The sequence below is a fragment of the Ailuropoda melanoleuca genome, chromosome 16 (genome assembly GCF_002007445.2).
Source record: "Ailuropoda melanoleuca isolate Jingjing chromosome 16, ASM200744v2, whole genome shotgun sequence".
Classification (NCBI taxonomy): Eukaryota; Metazoa; Chordata; class Mammalia; order Carnivora; family Ursidae; genus Ailuropoda; species Ailuropoda melanoleuca.
Window position 1 is genome coordinate 41,470,920 of NC_048233.1, and position 21,019 is coordinate 41,491,938.

The 21,019-nt window shown below is 41.7% G+C and overlaps 1 protein-coding gene across 1 annotated transcript in view; it reads left to right on the forward strand.

The window, feature by feature from the left end:
• The window catches only part of SCN8A (sodium voltage-gated channel alpha subunit 8), a 195,503-nt gene that overhangs the window by 74,648 nt on the left and 99,836 nt on the right, over positions 1-21,019 (forward strand). Inside the window, 3 exon segments of the mRNA XM_034645208.1 lie at positions 17,244-17,362; positions 19,402-19,491; positions 20,126-20,254. Coding sequence (XP_034501099.1) covers positions 17,244-17,362; positions 19,402-19,491; positions 20,126-20,254 — 338 coding nt within the window.

Sequence of the window (21,019 nt, forward strand, 5' to 3'; positions counted from 1 at the left end):
ACACACACACACACACACAGAGTCCCAAGCGCTCCTGGCAGAAAATCCTTGCTGAATCTATTTTCACACACTCTTCAACAGGTGTGCAGAACAGAGACAGGCTGCTTAAGGAGAGTTTATGTTCATTAGGTGTGATTTGAAGTATTACTAATGAGGTGTTGCATTTCCTGCTTTTGCACAATAAGCCTAGATGCTCCTTTCTGTTCTAAATAAAAACTACATATTTTATTTTATTTTATTTTATTTTATTTTATTTTATTTTATTTTATTTTATTTTAAATCTCTCCCGCATCAGGGCTTTTTTTTTTTTTTTTAAGATTTTATTTATTTATTTGACAGAGATAGAGACAGCCAGCAAGAGAGGGAACGCAAGCAGGGGGAGTGGGAGAGGAAGAAGCAGGCTCATAGCAGAGGAGCCTGATGTGGGGCTCGATCCCATAACGCCGGGATCACGCCCTGAGCCAAAGGCAGATGCTTAACCGCTGTGCCACCCAGGCGCCCCAAAAACTACATATTTTAAAACTTTGTTTTTAAAAAGCCATTTTGCAACAATATTTTAAAAAATGATGTTTCTGTTACTTTATCCCCCAAATCAAAGTGAGGCAAATGCTTGTGCACCAGTGGGAGGCAGGCCATCGTCAGGGTGATGGGTTAAGGATGTGCGTGTGTGGGGTGCTTTTCTATTCTCCAAACATCACTCTCTAGAGGGGAAGGAATTTAGCTGAATATTCCCACATCCAAATCCTCTTTAAAACCTTAGCAATAGACCAAGTGTTGGGAAGCCTGGTTTCTGATCCTATCCCTACCTATTCTAGGCCATCCTGAGCATGTCACCTAACCATGCAGGGTGTCAGTTTCCCTAATCTAGGAAATTAAGAGGAGGCTAATAGCTAATATCCTGCCTGTTTTGCCAGGTTGCTGTGAAGGTCATTTCTCGACTAGCCTATATAAAACAAAACAGCCTGTTGCTTCAGCCCTGCTTCCTTTTTCTCCCTAGCGCTTAGCAGCACCTGCCATGTGTTTGTTTATTGTTCATCTTGTGTGCTCATCGGCTGGAGCAGTGCCTGCCCTGTAGTAAGTGTTCAATCCATATCTGTTGATTAAATTATGAAACACTATATGAAAACACTATGTACTTTTCTGAGTGCTCTGAACATGAAAGGTGACATGATATTTTTTCTAATAAAAATTTTCCCATTGACCAAAATGAATTGAACTTTGGAGGGAAAAGAGACTGATTACCAGTATATCTTTTCCTTTCCCAAAGAATTAGTTTCCTTTAGGGGCTGAGGAAGTAGATCAGGAAATCGTTTTCCTGACATTTTAGATATTTTCAGAGGGCTGCAGACTGTTGTTAAGTGCTACCAGTCTTATCTCTCCTCTTGTAGAAACTTAGAGTTGGAAAGACTTTATCAAAGGTCATGGGTTAATAGCCTCCCCCTCATGCTTGAATCTCTTCTTGGTTTATTGGTATCATGTGCGTATTATACAAAGGATGTTATTTCCAGAACATTATAGGTTGTCCTGTCATGTCTACCTTTATTAAGTGTTTTGCTTCTTTCTTGGCTGTGTGAGTTGTGTTACTTCCCCTGTATTAACTGACTAAAAAGAGAATGAGAAAAATGGACATTGACATATATGCCAGTTTGGGTTGCCTCATATAAAACATGACCCATTTATTCAACAAAAATACTTCTTGAGTACTTCCAATATGTGAGGCCTTACGGGGCAGGGGTCTGTTTGGTTCTCTTGGGGAAACAAAGATTAATAAAGTCCATTCTTCACCCTTAAGTAGCTTATAACATGGCAGTGTATAGTATGATATAATTTTTGACAAGGGAGCCCCAGAAAGGGCCTTACTTACTTCATAGTAAGAGTAGTATTTGAATCAGGCTTTGGAGTTTAGAAAAGAGGGATAGACCGAAACATTCTAGGCAGAATGAACAACGCGAGCAAAGGCTCAGAGACAAGGGCGTAGAACAATGGAAGAAAAAGTGGAGTAGTCTGACTTGACTGGAATGTGGGGAAATGAGTGAGGAACCATGGGAGATAAGGCTGGGGAGGGAGAGCTGGAGCCAGATCATGGAGGACTCCATATGAGACAAGGAAGTTTGGTCTTTATTCGATAAACAGCAGAGACCTACTGGAGGTGTTGGGGAGTGGGGATATGTGATCAAAGTAGAGCTTTAGGGACGTGAATGTGATATGTAGGGTGGGCCAGAGAAAAAGAGACCAGCTGTGAGGTGATGAGGGTCCAAATATGGTGGAAGTGAAAAGTAAGGGCAGTGGATGAAGTCAAGAGCTGTTACAGAGATAAATTGATAGGATTTTGTGATTGGTTGTGGAAGGTTAAGGACAGAGTCAAGCATTCAGTCATTCATTTGATAATGTGATAAATTGTTATTGAGCGTTTTCTGTAGGCCCAGGCTCTGTTCCATGCCCTCGGGAACAAATCAGACAAGCCCTTTATGCTCTTCTTGGAACTTAGTTTTTGTTGGGGAGACAGATAATAAACAAGTAAAGAAATAAATCATTACAGATAATGATATGCACATTAAAGATAATATGGTCTAGGTACTGGAGTGGTTGTGGTGCTCTAACTTGGTAAGAGACTAAACCTAGGGAATACAGAAGAATCAAAGGCTACGCACTGTCTAGATATTCGGTGTCTTAAATAGGCTTTTATCAAGCACTAAATTATAATCTTTAAAAGGACCCATAATGCAGATATTCTGAGTTACTTAAAAGCCAGTAACACTCTGTTGAGAGATTTTGCCAGTCTTCGATTTTCACATAGGCAGGAGTCCAGCACATTTCAGCATCAGTGTGAGTCACAGGGGCACCTGCAGAAGGACCTAGCATTTGCTCCAGAAAAAAAGCCTCGGGTCTTCTCAATTCCTTGCACAAGTACTAAGTTGCAGTTCCAAAGCCCTGAGCCGTGTTAATGTAGAAGAGACAACCTTCCGCCTGAATTCTAGAATGTGTGTTATTAATCACCTCAGCCATAAAACTCCACTGATTGATAGTTTTAGGAATTAGTCTCTGATGGTTTCTCCAGGGTCGTGAAATATTTTTATTTTAATAAAAATTGACCTGTTGAATGGGTTAGTTAATGATGGCCATTGGAAGTGGTGGAGGACCTCTCAAGATCACAGTGATATTGCTCATCTTCTGACAATAACCATATTTTAAATTCTTTATTAGTCAAAGAGAATAAGCCTGTGGCATCATTATACAGAGGGCTGCTTCTCTTACTAATTGTTTCCATATTCAGATGAGTTGTAAATTCTTTACATGTTGTTCTTTACATCTAACCTTGTTTGACACAGTTCAAGATTAGGATTGCCCCATTATATGACAATTTCTGCCAACTCTGAACCTAGCAGCAGAATTTTCGATACTGGCTCTGAAGAGGTACTCCTGTTCCTCAGCTTCGTTGTGGTTACAAAGTTTGGCCTGTGTAAGCAAGTTTGAACAAAAGATCCCTCCAGTTTCACAGGATGAGGTCCCCTGTCTGCTGTTCAAGGCCAGTCCCTCTCCCTGTGCCTCTGACCCCACCCATGCCTTCCAGCCTTCTCTAGAACTTCACTCTCTCAGTTTTCCTCTCACTTTTCTAGTCTGTCAGTCTTTCCCTTTGCACCCTGGTTCCTTCCTCTCAGCCTATAAACACTCCCAAAGCCTCTCCCATTCTAACAAGCCCTCACTTGAGCCCACATCACCAGCTAGTCTAACCTCTCTTCTCCTCTGCCATTGAAACTTGTAAAGAGTAGCCTTTACTCATCATCGCCACCTGCATGCCTCCCACCCACTTCCCCATCCTTGCAGCCTGACTCTGCATCCTCACCTCTCTGCTGACATTCTCATGGTAAGATCCTCTTTGATGTCAAATTGCCGAATTTATCGGACATTGTTTTACTTCTTATCCCACCGAACCTCTCTGCTGTATTTGATACTGTTGATTCCTCCCTAATTCTTGCAGCTCTTCTCTTCCTTGGCTTAATGCTCCGTATATCTCCGATCATTCCTTCTCTTCCATTTCCGGCACCTCTCCCAGGTTCCGTACGTGGCCCATGTTCCTCTCGTTTGACACACTCTCCCTTGGTGATGTCACCCATTCTCTCAGTACTCTTGAATCTGTATCTCCAGCCTGGAACACTCCTTAATATTCAGCAGCTTGCCAGTCATCTCTAGCTGGGTTTCCCACAGGTAACTCAGTGTGTTTCATATTGAAGTCGTTTCTCTTCTCAAACCTCCTTCTTTCATCTGCTATTTTAGTGGATGACACCACCCAAATTCTAGACATCATTATCGACTCCCCAATTTTCTGCAGTTCTTAAGGGTTACCAACCTTAAGGACCTGTCAATAGAATGTTGCGTATTTTTATAAGTAAGAAAATATTGTGACTCAGAAATCTCAATTGCTCAGATTCCCTGAGTTAGTGTGGGGCAGAGCCAGATTTCAGGCGCAGGGATGTGTGATTTAATGTTCGTGGTCTTTCGGCCATACCATGCTGTCTCTATAGCGTAAACTGCAGACTCATTTTTTGTTTTTGTGTTCTATCACTTTTAGATAATTTTCTAGCATTTTACGCTGCCTCAATATGAAGTTACTATATGGTGTTTTGAGGTTTTTGTTTTGTTTTTTAGTGTATCTATTTCAGGCTGTATCTTTAGCATGGTATCTAAGACACAGAAAAGATGAGAAGACTTTTCAAACTACAACAAATAATTCTTATGGGCGGGTGAGCTAAAGGGTGGAAAAGGTCGATTAGGCACTGAGCAGAAAGTTGCGTGTAGTTATAGGTTAGTTGTCTGATCACTTCTTCATGTCTAAGAGATTAATTCATATGTTCAGTAAACATGTAGAAGAAACAGTAGTTGGAAGCCATAGCCCTGCTTTAAGGACCTCAGGGTCCAGTGAGAGATAAAGATGTGTACATAAAAATGACAACACTACGTGAACTGCTCTAATCGAATTAAGTGCCAAGCGGAGACACACAGGAAGGAAGGATAATTCTGTTTAAGAGAGTTGAATGGGGCCATCTGCAGAGAGGAGGTGGTAGTTGAGCTGGACCTTAAAGTATTAAAATATGGTTAAAATTTTTACCTGTTGCAAAAGAGAAGAAAGAGCAGTTCGGGTAAAAAGACTGGTACATGCAAAGGCAGAGGGGCATGGGAAGGACTGAATTGTTTCAGACAGTGGGTTTGGTTGTGACGAGAGCATGGAGTGTGGTTTGCCATGGCTCCCGTTGAGAGGCAGATTGGATCCCAATGTGTGTGTACTAAGCCGTGTTTATTTTCTCCCACTTCCAGAGTTCTTAGGTCTGACATAAGCTCTGGGGCCCATCTTGAGCCATTCAGTGCAGCCATACAGGTGTCTCCTAGTGACTCTGGATACTTGGTCTAGCTTATCCTACAGTCTTGTGCCAAGTGTGTGAGTACTAATGTGAATGGTAGCCCTCGGGGTTTCCTCATGGCCACCCCCTGTTGGGAGCCAGAGAGCAGGAGTGACAGTAGTCTGTGTGATGGCCGCAGCAGCGTCCTAATCATGTCCATTGAGGGTTTGTTCTGTGCCAGACCCTGTAGCGAGGACTTCTGGTGAATCTTCATTTAATTCTCATAACCTGATAAAGTAGGTACTATTAATCAGTATCCTATTTTATCAATAAGAAAACCGAGTCTTAACAACCTAAAGAAATCGACAAAGATCATGACAGCTAATAAGCCGTGGAGCTGTGCCTTGAATCCGGGTCTTTGTGGCCTCAGAGCCTCTATAGAAAACACTCCACTGCTCTCTAAGAGAGAGGAAAGCAAGAATATAGAATATTCTGGAATATGAGTACAGTGACTAAGGGGGTTAATATGCTTTATATAACACACGTGCATTTTGCTTTACCCCAGAGCAGCTGCAGTCTGTGTACCCTAAGAGGGTAAAGGGGAAAGAGATCAAAGGCAAATTCATATTGAAGGGCAGCAAGGAAGAGTGGCCATGTAGGAGGTTCAGGGCTGCCCAGCCTCTAGGGAGCGGCATCATGCTGGTTTTAGCGCTGGAGCAGGTGCACGGCGCTGCTGTTCTGCCAGGTATGGCTTCCCGTGACCAGGATGTGGGCAGGAAGGGGGTCAGCTGCTCCAAATGTGGGTTGGAGGACATGAGGTTACAAGGTCCAACCAAACGAGCAAGTGTATGCAGAAGCACCTGGAAAACAATAAAGCCACAGATGGATGTGGTGCCAGCATTACCTTCATCCAGCTTTACTTGGGAAAAAGACCATGGCCATAACCAGCTGCTGTGATCTCCGAGGGATATGCAGGGGTTTCCCTTTTGCCAGAGTTAAAGGTATTAAGTAAGAGAGATTGCTTCATTGACCCAAGGATTGGACCGGATGACCTGGTGTGGGAAAAAGCATTCAGGACCAGACGCCAGGAGACCTGGCCCCTAGTAACTCTCAGCTCTGCGGTGTTAGTGTGAGCAGAGGTGTCTGTGCTTGGTCTCTTGGCTGTAAAGTGAGAAGTTAGATTTTTTGAAGCTTTTTAAAAATTGCCTTATAAGAGCACAGGCTTTGGGGTTAGACCGCCTCAGCTCAGTTCTAAGTTTTGCCACTTAATAAATAATTTTGTGGTCTTGGGAAAGTTACCTGACTTTCCGCCTCAGTTTCATCATCTGGAAAATAGTACCTACCTACCTCACGAAGTGGTTGCTGTGAGACAGATACTGAATGGGCGTCTTAGTAGGCTGCCTGCCACGGAGTAAATGCTTAATATTCAATGTTAGTCCTCAGATAGGCTCATAGGTACAACTGTCAATGATCAAAAGCAGTAAAAACATAAATGTGAGATTTAGATGTCTGTCTTGCCTAATCCTCAGTGTAGTGGAATAGAGACTTGGAAGACGAGGGCTCTAAGTATTCATAGTTCGGGACCCCTGGGTGCTCAGTCAGTTAAGCGTCCAACCCTTGATCTTGGCTCAGGTCTTGATCTCAGGGTTGTGAGTTCAAGCGCTGTGTTTGTGGAGCCTACTTAAAAAAATAACAAAATAAAATAAAATAAAAAATATTTATAGTTCAAATGAAAGTATAGCCTAAAGGGAAAAAAATTTTTCCATGTTTCATGTCCGGCTTTAGTTCAGTTTTAAAAGGCAGCTGAGTGCTAGGACACAGGTACTGAAGAAATGCAGGCCAGTTGTGCCTTTGCTGGAGCCTTTCCTGAGGCACATGGGACTGCAATCGTGATTTCACTTGAGGGAACAGAAAGGCATCTGGACTCTTCAACATGGTGTAGTCGTTTTGGCAGTGCAGGTCATTTATTTCCCGACAGCTTCCTCGTCTAAAGTAGAAGCTGTTTAGATTCAGCCTTAGATGTCCCTTTACTAAACTGGGGGACCTTGGAAGGGACATTGATTTGCTGCCTGCTAGATGGGCTCTGTAGATAGTCACTCGGAAGTGAATGCCAGATTGCTGTTGACGAGCGGACAGTGGGCTGCTGCTGCTGTCGCTGGTGTGGCTGCTCTGCAGATCGGCTGTATTTAGATTGTTATGGGACAGAGAACTGTGCATGCACACTCCGAAGCCAACAGGCAGAGAGAATGTGCCCTTAGTAGAAGTTACCAGAATTAACACTTTATAGTTAGGCGGGAAAGAGCTAACAACTAATGTAAGTCAAACTGGCCAGTTGCCTGGTTCAGAGGGAGTACGTAGGTCTGCGAGAAGACAGTATATATATATGAGGTTGAGACAGGCAAGAACTGAAGGGGAGAGAATTCAGCTAAAAATAAGAGGGTCAGGGGGTTCTAGAGACCAAAACAGTTAAGATCCAGGAGCCAAACTCGGGGAGACAGTCATAAGTCAGTGTCTGTAACAGCTCTAGCTAGATAGACTCAAAGGACATTGGTTCCCAGCTTCCCTCTTGTAGATTGGCTCAGTCCCTGGGCGCCTTGATGTTCATTATAGCCAGAGGTCATTAGGTCCATGAGGGTTACTTTTGCCCTAACGGAGATGATGACCTCACCAGGAGAGGGAGAACTCAGTTGAAGGGAGAGTCACTCTGCTGGGCTGTGTGTCCCACAGCAAACCAGGGGCTGGACAGTAAACCTTTCTCTAAGAAGCTTTCTGGTCTGTGATATATTCCACCCCTGCATCGAGTACTCTTCTCCGTAATGTCTTTTCGTATTTGTGTACCCTTTATTATTTTAACCTACACTTTTTGTATGATTGCAAGAATCCGATCCTGAGGTGGGGTGAGGGTGACCACATGCCATTATATTGGCTGCACTGCCGTACTTTGGTACCTACGTGCATTTATTGGACTGCATTTGCAGGGTGCTAGGATTTGTGTGGTGTGTGTACGAATGTGCTTGTCCCTGACCGTGCGCAGTGTCTCTTCCCTTCACGGTAGACCCCAAAGAAAATACGTCTTACCCTGAATTAGCAGTGGCAAAGCTCCTCCATCCTGTGCTCCAAGCCCCACGTTGCTAATTAGAAATGAAAAGCCTGTGCTTTTCAGAAGGTTCATTTTATGCCGGCATGACATATTTATTAAAACTCCGTGCCATAACTCGTTAAGAGTTCCACTGTTCTTAATGGGCCTTGTGCTCAAACGCGTCCAGTGGCTGTTTTTATAAACCGATATTTCCCCTTGGGCAGTAAACCACAATTCAATTTCAATTTTCCTTTTAATTCATTTACTTCACAAAGATCTAATTTAAGACAGATTAGGTAAAATATTATTGGACTTCATGGACACCAAGTGATTCTTGCTTAGGAAGTATTCTTGTAAGAATCCAAAGCTTGCTGTCCTTCCCATTCATTCTTCCTGGGTTTTGAAAATCAATCCAGTGTTGAACAAGGGACAAAACTCCTTTTCTAGATTCTCATCAGCAGTTTAATGACGATTACTGAGATTTTATTGGCCACGCATATGGCTTTAAAGTGCTTTAAATATGTATTTTTTTAAAGTCAGCCCCTCACCAGTCATCCCCATTCATTTTCTCTCTGCTCTTCACTGTTCTGCCAGGAACAGGGCATAGAAGCAGGGGAGACAGGGCGTGCTGGGGAGGGGGGAAGCAGCCCTTGGTGCACTTCTGCCCTGGGACTGCTCCGTGCTGCCCTCTGCCCACAGAAGTATGGTTTTCAGGGTAGTATCACAGCTGTCGACCCTGGACTCGACAGAGTATCACATTGAAGGAGCAAAACAACCAATTCAGGAGAGTTCTACCAAGACGTAATGTGAAAGAATAAATAATAATAGGCTTTCTCCTCAAAGGTATGGCTCGCTGCTTTGTGGCACTTCATCTCGGATGCTCCCGCATATTTTCTAAACCACAGAATCACAGATACCAGAGCAGGAAAGAGCCTGGGCACGCCCATCAGGCAGCCCTCTCTCTCATAGACGAGGGAAATGGCTCACCCAGGCCATACAGCTAGTAGAGGCAGGTGAAACAGGGGAACCTAAGTGTTTGAAGACGGGTGTTTGAATCCCCCCCCCCATTTTAGTGACCTGGAAGATGACTGGCAGTCCCCAGTCCTGGTGAGCACAGATTCCCCTGCAGCTTATTGAATCCCGAACCTCTGGGGTGGGACTTGGGAAGCTGTACTTCTTACAGAAGATGCTCGGATAACTCCTATGCGGCCCGTCGGGCCTAGGTCTGGAACTGGTGTTCGTGTGTGACAGGGGTCACCCAGCTGTGCCCCGTGGGTCAGATCATCTCTGCCATTTGTTGTTGGATAGCCCGTGGGTTCAGAAGGGCTTATACACTTTTAAATAGTTATGGAAAAGTCAAAGGAAGGATAGTATTTTGTGAGGTGTGAAAATTATATGAAACTTAAATTTCCTTGTCCATAAATAAAGTTTTACTGGAACACAGACACTCTTACTTGTTTACGTGCTGTCTGTGGGGACTTGTGCACCACAGCGGCGGGGTTGAGTTGACTGTGCAGCCCACAGAGCCTACAGTATTTACTGCGGCTCTTTACAAAGGAGATCTGCTGGCCTGAGACATGCTATGCTGTTTGTCACGTAAGCCCTGCAAGTGCCAGCGTCAAAAGGGGGATTCCTAAGCTTCGAGTACTTGTCTTAGTCCACACACCGTCTTGTTTTATGCTAAAGGTGCAGTTATGAAAGTGGCATCTGGGTGGCTCAGTCGGTTAAGTGTCCGCCTTTGGCTCAGGTCATGGTGCCAGGGTCCTGGGATGGAGCCCCACATCGGGCTCCCTGCTCAGCGAGGAGTCTGCTTCTCCCTGGGCCCCTCCCCCCTACTCATGTTCCCCCTCTCTCAAATAAATAAATAAAATCTTTAAGAAAAGAGGCAGTTATGAAAAACTGCATATAAATTAAGCATGCGTACTAATTATTTTAACAATAAAGTATGTTTTGTTGTAATACAGCCTGCTACTGGAAGTATGGACGATTCATGTTCACTGCAGGCGGTTTTGTGTGGACCGTGTGTTTATTTCTCTTTGAGGAGAAAAACGATACCTTCTTTTTTACTTGATGAAGATCTAGGATGTAAATATTTAGAAGGGAGTGCTGATAAACTGTTTTTACTCTATGTGCACTATTCAATACCTAAATTAACTGTGAAATTTCTACTTCACACATAAAACATAAAACATTCTTTTTTTTTTCTTTTCAGATTTTTATTTACTTTTTTGGCAGAGAGAACACGAGCAGGGGAGCGGCAGAGGGAGAGGGAGAAGCCGACTCCCTGCTGAGCAGAGAGCCCACTGTGGGACTCGATCCCAGGACCCTGGGATCATGACCTGAGCCGAAGGCAGCTGCTTAACCATTTGAGCCACCCAGGCGCCCCACATCAAACGTTCTTAATAAAGTCTTTATACCTATAAAACCATAGTTTTTAAATTCACCAGAGATCCCTACTTTCCTTGCCAGCTCCTCACTAATTCAGAACCCTCTCTGCCTCCTGGCTTTTCTTCAACCAAGGCTCACAGTTTCCGTTTCTTCCTGTCTTCTTTTTCTTTTGCCTCTTCTCCTTGTCCCTCACCTCAGACTTGTAAGCAGTTGTTCGCTAACCAGGCCGCAGATAGTCGTTAATGTGCAGACGCCCACTCCGCAGTCGGAAGTGCCCTCAGTGGTACTTCGGGACTGTCTCTCCACTGCGGTCAAACTCAGAGGTCAGGCGGAGGGTGTGGAGCACACCACGTTTAAAAGTCCCGTTCCCTGTCTTCCTCTAAGGCAGGTGGGTGATTCTGTAAAGGCCTGGCCTGGTGGTGTTTAGATCCTGGGACACGGCCAGTGCTTCTTTCATTGCTGCTTAGACTTTTATGTCGTGTGCCCCAGGGGCTCAAATTTCCCATTCACCAATGAATCCATCCCCCATACCATTTCATTCTCTGCCACACTGCCACTGAACAGCCTCTCAGTATGGCACAGGAGAAGCTGTAAAGAGGCTCTAAACTTGGCAAAATATACTGCTCTTTGCTGCATGACCTTTGATAGGTGGTGTCCCTCTCCCGAGCTTTTGTAAAATGCATGGAGGATAATAACCCCTCCTTCACCCAAACTTCACAGGAATATTAGGAGGTTGAATGAGGAAGTTATTTAAAAGGCTTGGCATTTTCATAGAGGGAGTTGCTATAGAAACCCAGAGGCAGACAAGTACTTCGGAAAGGAGGTTCCTGGAAAGTCCCGGGGTCTTTGTTTCTTTGGGTAGCCAAAATATGGAAGATCTGGCCTTTGACCTGTTTCAGCTTAACCCTGGGTCTACTGCTCCCTTTTGCATTAAGATTTGGCTTTCCTGCAGTCCTGCAGCATGCCCCTCCAGAGCCAGTGCCCTCTAGTCACAGGAAGAACATTATCACAGTGCAGTCTCGAACACTAGGGAGGGTGAATTGAGCATTTCCAGAATGTATATGGCTCAACACCAGCACCGCTTTTCTACTGGGAGAAAGGCATGACTGCCAGATTAGGAAAGGAAAGACTAGACGATGAGAGGAAAGGATCTTTAAAAAAGAAATCTGTTGGCAGCTGTTTATTGGGAGTGTGTGGCTTGGGTTTGGGTTATGGGAACTATGGAAAGAAATGTGAGATTGAGTCCTGTCCTCTGAGAGTGTAAAACTTAGTTTTGGGGGTAACTGGATGGAATAGAGGGAGGGTTAAAAAAAAAAAAAAGTCTTAGAGTGGAATGAAAGGCACAAAGTCCAAGTATAAATAGGAATTCAGAAAAGGGAGAGCTCAGAGTAATTGGGAATATTTCATTAAAAAGTGGGACCTCAGGACCAATTTCAAAATCATGCTTCCTCTGTGGGAAGAGGGGATGTGCTTTGGAGAGCTTGCAAGGAGCAGCACAGTAAGGCCTTATCTCTTCAGTAACTGATGGGTACATGGATGTTGTTGGTATCATTCTTTAGACCTTTGTATATGTCTTATAGTTCTTAAATGATTCATTTTTTTGTTTTGTTGCTGTGGTGTTTGTTTTTTACTGAAATATCATTCACAGGCTAGACAGTTCACCATTTTAAAGCATGCAGTTCATTGGTGTTTTGTTCACAGGTTGTGCAGTCGTCAACACTAATTCTAGAACATTCTCATCACCCCAGAGAGACCCCTTAGCAGTGACTCCTCATCCCCCCTCTCCATTCAGCCCTAGGCAACAACTAACCAACTTTCTGTCATAGATCTGCCTCCTCTGGACATTTCATGTAAATAGAGTCCTATAGTATGCGGCCTTTTGTGTCTGAATTCTTTTTAAGATTTTCAAGGTTCACCCATGTTGTGGCATGTATAATCTTTCATTTCTTTCTTTCGTTTTTTCTTGGCCCAGATGTCTTTAGTTTTCAAGAAGTTCTTCAAATCATTCTGAAGTTCAGAATGAGTTAGGAACCATTTTTGGCTATTACTATTCTTATTTATATTATTTGACTTGGAATAAAGCTGATTTTTAAAAATTTGTCAATAACACCTTACTGGGCACTCTTCGGATAATAATGTATATATTTTTATTATGGTAAAATATATGTAACATAAAATTTACCATTTTAACCATTTTTAAGTGCACAATTCAGTGATACTAAATATATCCATCATGTTATACAACCATCACCACTATCCATTTCTACAGCTTTTTCATCTTCCCAAAAGGTAACTTATACCCATTAAACAGTCTCTCCATTTCCCCTTCTCTAGTGCCTGGTAAACTCCATTCTACTTTCTATCTCTATGAATCTGCCTATTCCAGGTTCCTCATAGAAGTGGATCTGTCCCTTCGTGTCTTATTTCACTTAGCATGATGTCTTCAAGGTTCATCCATATTGTAACATATAAATTAATCTCATTCCTTTTTAAGATTGAATAATATTCCATTATATAGATAGACCATATTTTGTTTATTCATCCATCATTGATGGACATTTCTGGTCATTTATACTTTTGCAGCATTTTGAATAATGCTTTAATGAACTTTGTGTATGAGTTTTTGTGTGACTACCTGTTTTCAGTTCTCCTGGGCACATACCTGGGAGTGGAATTGCTGGGTCATATGGTGACTCTGTGTTTAACTTTTGAAGAACTGCCAAACTGTTTTCCAAAGTGGCTGCACCATTTTACAGTCTGCCAGTAATATGTGAGTGTTCCAATTTCTCCGTATCATTGCCAGCACTTGTTCTTTTCCATGTTCTTTTTTTTTTTTCCCATTATGATCATCCTGGTAGGTGTGAAGTGCTGTCTCATTGTGGTTTTATTTGCATTTCCTTAATGACTAATGATGTTGAACATCTTTTCATGTGCCTAGTGGCACATGAAGTTTGTCCGTCTGCCTTGTAGAAATGTCTACTTTAAAATTGGATTCTTTTTTTTAACTTTCACTGTTGAGTTCTAAGAGTCCTTTTCTAGTCTGGCTGCTAGGCCCTTCTTAGATTCACAATTTGCAAATATTTTTTCCCATTCTGTGGGTGTTTTTTTTTTTAACCTTCTTGGTAGTGTCATTTATTGCACAAAATTTTGAATTTTGATGAAGTCTAATTTTTCTTTTTAATTTGGTTGCTTGTGCTTTAGGTGTCACAAGTATGACATCATTGCCTAATTGAAAGATGTGAAGATTTACACACATGTTTTCTTCTAAGAGTTTTATCATTTTAGCTCTTACATTTAGATCTTTGATCTATTTTGAGTTAATTTTTATATAAGGTGTGAGGTAAAGGTCCAGATTCGTTCTTTTGCATGTGGTTGTCTAATTGTTGCAGCACTGATTCTTGAAGGCTACTCTTTCTCCTTTGAATTGTCTTGGCACCTTTGTCAAAAATCAATTTGCCTAGTTGTATGGGTTTATTTCTGAATTCGCAATTCTGTTCTGTTGATTGATATGGCTATCTTTATGCTAGTACCACAGTCTTGATTACTGTAGCTTTGTAGTAAGCTTTGAAACAGGAAAGTATGAGTCCTCAAATTTGTTCTTATTTTTCAAAATTGTTTTGGCTCTTTTGGTTCCCTTGCATTTCTATATGAATTGAGTATGAATTTTTCAACTTGTTAATTTCTGCCCAAAAAGGCAGTTGAAATTTTGATTGACATTGCAATGAATTTGTAGATTAGTTTGGGGAGTATTGCCATCTTAACAACATTACATCTTCTAATCTCTGAGCACGAGATGCTTTCCACTGGTTTAGGTCTTCTTTAATTTCTTTTGATGATGTTTTGTAGTTTTCACTGTACAAGTCTTATACTTCTTTTATTACATTTATTCCTAGGTATTTTGTTCTTTTGGATGCTCTTGTAAATGGAGTTGTTTTCTTAATTTCCTAATTTTTGGATTGTTTATTGCTAGTGTATGGAAATATAACTGATTTTTGTATATTGATCTTGTATCTTGAAACCGTACTGAACTTGTTTATGAGCTCTGATAGTTTTGTGTGTATGTATTCCTTAGAGTTTTCCATATATAGGATCGTTTCATCTGCAAATAAAAATAGTTTTACTTGCTTAATTGCCTTGCCTAGAACAACCAGTACAGTGTTGAATAGAAGTGGTGAGAGGGACATCCTTGTCTTGTTCCTAATTTTAGGGAGAAAGCTTTCAGTTTTATCATTAAATGTGATATTAGCATGTGGCTTTTTCATAGATGCTCTTTATCAGGTTAAGGAAGTTCCCTTCTATTTCTAGTTTGTTGGGTGTTTTTATTATAAAAGAGTATTGGACTCTGTTGAATGCTTTTTCTGCATCTGTTGAGATCGTCTAGTGGTTATTGCCTTTATTTTATTAGTATGTTGCATTACATCGATTGATTGTCACATGTTAAATCATCCTTGCATTTCTGGGATAAATCCCACTTGATAATGGTGTATAATCCTTTATATATGCTGGATTCAGTTTGCTGGTATTTTGTTGAGGCTTTTGTGTCTATATTCATAGGGATATTATGGTTTTGATTTTTCTTCTCGTGATGTCTTTGTCTGGTTTTATATTAGGGCAATACTGGCCTTACAGAATGAGTTGGGAAGTGTGTCCTCTTCTATTTTTTGGAAGAGTTTGCAAAGGATTGGTATTAATTCTTTAAACACTTGGTAGAATTCATCAGTGAAGCCATCTGGTCCTGGGCTTTTCTTTGTGGGGGTTCATTGTTTTAATGCAAGGTGCAGAAGACTGTTTACAGTGCGATCCCATCTGAGGGAGAAAGAGAGTCTTTTTAAGGCTGTATCTGTGTGCGTGTATTTACACAGAAAAGTTCTGAGAAGATGTACAAAAAAAGATATATAAGCAACAAAGGTTAGCTTTGGGTAATGAGATAAAACTTAAGTCTTCTGTGCCTTATATATAATTACAAGCATGTATTGCTTGACTCTTTTTTTTTTTAAGAGCCTACTTAAAACGGCTTATCTTTGGCCATTTGCTCTTTTATCCGCACAGTGAGGTACTAGTGCTGTGTGCTTGCTACTGGCCTTGTCTCCTTAGGAGCTCAGTCTCATAGGCCCCCACACCTTCAGCTTCATGGTCCGCGGCACCCCTTCTCTGTTTCCCCTCCATCAACCCCGAATTACCTGTCAGTTCCCTGAGAACGACCCACAGTTATGTGCTACTGTGCCTCTGCACATTCTATTCTATTCCCTTTCCCTGCCAGCCTTCACCCTTTATCTGCCAGCCCTTCCCTTGTATCCTTGAATCCCTTTCCAAATACAAGTTACCTTTGTGAACACCTTCCAGCTCACTCTCCTCCCTTTCATTCTCTACCCAAGGGGAGAAAAAAACTCTCCCTCCTGTTGCCTCTCATTCATTACACATGTTTTTGTTATTGAACTTTGTATTTACCCTGCATCATAATTACTAGTTCACATATATGTCTTCCCTAAAAGTACAGTTTTATCCAATTTTGTATCGCAGAGTTTAGCACAACATAGATGCTCAGAAGCACTTTGATTGAATTGAATTCATGAGGCAAGAAAAGGCATTGTGGGTAGTATGAGCAATGTGAGCAAAGGCCAAAGTTATGAGTTACTATAATATGTACTAGTTTGTCAAGGCAGGAAGATTCATGTTGGGAAATATGGTTGAATGATTTTGGCAAGGCTGATTGATCATGGAGGCTCTTAAAAGCCGATAGAGTAGACTTGGTCGGTAAATACGGGCAGAATAAACAGCTCTTCTCACTTATTTCGATTCTTTGCTCAATTCTTTCTTCTCAGTAAGTGTACCCTAACCACCTCCTTTAAAACGGGTCACCTCTCCATTCACCCATCCCCTGACCCCTGCACTCTACGTCTCCCCTTCCCTCATCTTCCTCCTTTTTCCATAGCACTTACCACGTTGTATATCATTTACTTATTTGTTATGTTTTTTTATTTGTTGTCTGTCCTCCCCGTTAGAATATAAGCTCCCTGCACCATGTAGCCTATTTCCCAAGCACCTAGAACATTGCCTGGAACATAGTGGGGATATAGGAAACATTTGTTGGGTGAACAAATCCCAAGTTAATGAACTTCAGTGTCTTATCCAGAGCTGGCAGAGGACAGCCTAGGTATAATTCAAATGGCTTTTTTCTGAAAGAAAGAAATGTATAGAAATGTGTAAAACTGCTAAGATAGTAGCCACTGTATATTATGTATATAATCTGGGGCAGGGCAAGGGAGGGTGGGGAGGGAAAGAAAGCTATGGTGCCTTAAGGTTTCTTGCCTTAGAAACCAAACTAGGAAGTCAAAATTACAAGTACGTTTGAGTTTGTTTATTTCTTGCCTTGAAAAATGTTGTTGCGTGTGGTGATTAATTCCCATGCTTTAATAACTTCTCTTTTTCTTTCTCCACAGACCTTTGTAGTATTAAACAGAGGGAAAACTCTGTTCAGATTTAGTGCCACGCCTGCCTTGTACATTTTAAGTCCTTTTAACCTGATAAGAAGAATAGCTATTAAAATTTTGATACATTCATATCCTTTTCTACAAATGCGGACTGACTGCAGCATTTGCATGGTCACTGGTATATAGTATATGTTTCTGAACTTTGACAATTGAATTGTATATTAAGTATTTTATCAGTAGTGTCGTTGACTGCCCCACCAGTCAGAAGTTTGAGTCAGCGTCTGCCAGACCCTGAGCTGAGCTTCAGCAAATTCTTTTTTCCTAGGACGATATCATGGGAGTCTGGAATTTTGTTGGTATCATGAAGAGAGACAAATTAAGATGGTACCCCGTAACCGAAGTCTTAACTTTTTAAAGTGCCCAGAGCTCAGTAATTTCATTCTGAAGCAAACGATTCAGTTTTTTAACACATACACACACACCCACAAACATGAGTCCAATATTAGAATTTTTTTGGAAGGCCACTTCTTGAGTACAGAGTTGAATGAATGCTTTTAGAGATCTGCCTTGAATATTTCTGATTTCTTGAGCAATGAGCATGGAAAGTGCCTGAGATAGTTTCTCGGATTAAATGGTCTCCTCAGTACAGAGGTTTAGATCTGGACTGCAAGCCTGATATGAGTCTTCTGGGGTATTTTTACTCCCCTTCAACAGAAAATGCCAATTTATTCCTGTGGCCTGAATTTTGTATCTTATTAATATAGGGGCGTGTATGACAGATGAAAAATCATGTGATGAGTTTAGCAACTTTTCACAGTGACTTTAAATTTTATGGTTGGTATTTAGTTTGTCAGTCTTTAGTCCAGTGCCCCAAAGGATATTGTATTCTCCGAGTAGGATGAGGAAAGTGGCAGTAGCAACTTGTAAATTGGTTTGCTCAGCTCTTGCCACATTTTATTAACTCTAAGAATTTAGCAGCCCGATTCTGAAATCTGTAGTTTATAGGGAACATTGCTCTGGAATAAATAATTCACAATGGACTTCTTCCCCTTTTGTTCAGAAGACTGTGTCTTATTCTCTTCTAATTGGAATGTGTTCTTATTCCTGGAAGAAAAATCGAGCTGAAGTGAAGAAAAATCCAGCTGTAAGAAGTATTTTTTCTTTTAAAAATTCCATTAGTAGAGTGAAGATGGTGAATGCCATTAGCAAGAGAGAGTGAGTTAGCAACAAATGAGATATGGTTTCTGTGCTTATTAAAGTGACAGTTTGAGTTTGAGTAACTCACATGCTGACCTAAAGGAGTTTATTTTTTTCTCAGTAGACAAGAACAGAAAGGGCTGAGAAAAATCTTGGGTGGAACTGAAAAGGCAGCAAAATGGTTTGTTATCCATAAACACTCCTGGACACTTTCAGAATGATCAGATGAACCTACCCCATCATCTAATTCTTAGGAGTATGGTGGTGCATATGTCCTTGAAATCCTTACCCAACAGGCCATGACTGGTCTCCCAAATTGTTCAGATGCCACACATAGCAGCTGTTGCCTTCCCCTCTAAGGACAATTCAGCCCTTTGGAGAACTAGGGGAAAAAGTGAACCGTTACGTTCTACACCTGAAACTAACATAACATTATGTGCCAACTGTACTTCAATTAAAAAAAAAACAAAAGTGATCCATTAATTGCATGTGGATTTTCAAATAACTAGTTATGTAAGATAAGGTAATTAACAATAAATGTGTACCGAATAATATAGATCAGATGTAATGTACTTTCTCACCTGATGACTTCGGCACCTGGTAGACTGGTAGATTTCTGGTTACTACGTATACAGGTATTTAGAAGCTTATTCCATAGCTGAGGCCAATGTGGCAAGAGTGGGGGGGATGTTTTACCCAAAAGAAGTAGAGCAATGTCAGCCCTTTTGAAAGAAAGAGAGCGGCTGTCCTGCTGTGTCCACCCACAGTTCTCTGGTCAGGTGTGGGTACATATGGCAGCATTCTGTGTTCATGGTGGCTTTCATTATCGCCTCGCTGTTTCCTTGTCCTCTGTGCTTTGTCTCCTTTCAGGTTACTGACTTAATTCCCATGATAGCCAATGTGAGATGTGTTTGCTTTCTGAGGAGGCGAACAGCCCAGATTTGTGTATCCTCCCTTGACTCTTTTCTACAGTATTTAGCATGATCATTATGTGCACTATTTTGACCAACTGTGTATTCATGACTTTTAGTAATCCTCCTGAATGGTCGAAGAACGTGGAGTAAGTAGCTCATTTATTTATTTGTCTGCTCGCTTGCTTGTTTTAAAGATTTTTACACATTGAATCTTGCTTTGCACAGTTTATTCATCAAGGAAAAAAATTGGCTTTTTCCCACTCTTTACTTCACAGAGAGGGGTGAGGATCCATGTGGAATTTAGGAAATATCCTTAGAAGTCAACTCTAGAAAGAGAAAGTGCGCTCTGGAAGTTACTGCCCTTCACCTCCACCCTCTCCTGTGCTGGCCAGTGCCTTTGACTTGCTGCCCCAGCGCCATCTTGTACCCCCAGTTAGTCCCTCATGGCACTGCCTTCTTCTCCAACATGAGATTTCCTTTTTTTTTTTTTTTTAACTTGTCTAAAGTTAGAAATAGCTCTGGGGCCTCCTCACCTGGTTCAAAATGATCACCTACTAGATGGCACCCAGGGCAACATTCCCAAGTTCTTGGTTTTGTGTTTCGGTAAGTTTTCTTCAAAGCATCCCTTTCTCTTCCTGCCTTCCTTTCTCCTGCATTGGCTGTGCCCATCCTGTTTCGTCTAGTAGTTGAAACCACACTTCAGGCACTGTTGTCTTAAAAGATTCATTTAAAGTTTCCGTCTGTTCAGAAATTACCTCAAGCTCTCCATTTCTTTGACAGGTACACATTCACAGGGATTTATACATTTGAATCACTAGTGAAAATCATTGCAAGAGGTTTCTGCATAGATGGCTTTACCTTTTTACGGGATCCGTGGAACTGGTTAGATTTCAGTGTCATCATGATGGCGTAAGTTGTCTGCTTACTTTATTGATGTTCTGGGTGTGATTATGTATGTGTGGTTGTATGCCTGGTTGTGTTCGTATGTGTGTTTGTGGCCAGTCATAAGAGGCATTAATGGATAACCATATAAGGCCAAACGGGCCTATGCCTGTGATTCTTGCTTGTGAAGGTAATGACAGCATGTTTACGTGGGAGAAGGTAAGCCAAGGCTTCGTGAAAGTAGCAAGTGATTTTTCCATCGACGTGCTCTCATATTTTCTCTGCCCTTACAACACTGACCAAGGTTTGCACTCTTATTACCATGGGGCCTTGGTGAAGACTTGAAATTTTTTAGGTGTTAACCTTAAGCTGAAAATCAGTTTCCTGGGTATGTTAGTTATATCACATGTAATTTCATGAGGCTGGTCCAGATGTTGCAGACTTGAGAGCACATTTGAGAGTAGAAACATGAGCCAAAGTATTCAGACTGGTTACTTCCCGGAAGTACTGACCAGGACTTGAAACTATCGCGAGAGAGCAGCGTAACTCCACGTTAGTATGCCAGCTGCATGTATGCATCCCTGTGTCTCTTTGGGAAATGTAACTGATGACAGAAGACTTAGAGCAGACTTCATTATTTGTACTTTCAGGTGGGGAAGCACTTTGTGGTATGGTAGGGAGTAAGGGTGTTGTATAGATTGTGTGTGTGTGTGTGTGTGTGCAGGTGTGTAAGAGATTGAGTACGTTTGTATATGTATGGGTCTGAACTTCAGAAAGATGTGTTTCAACTGT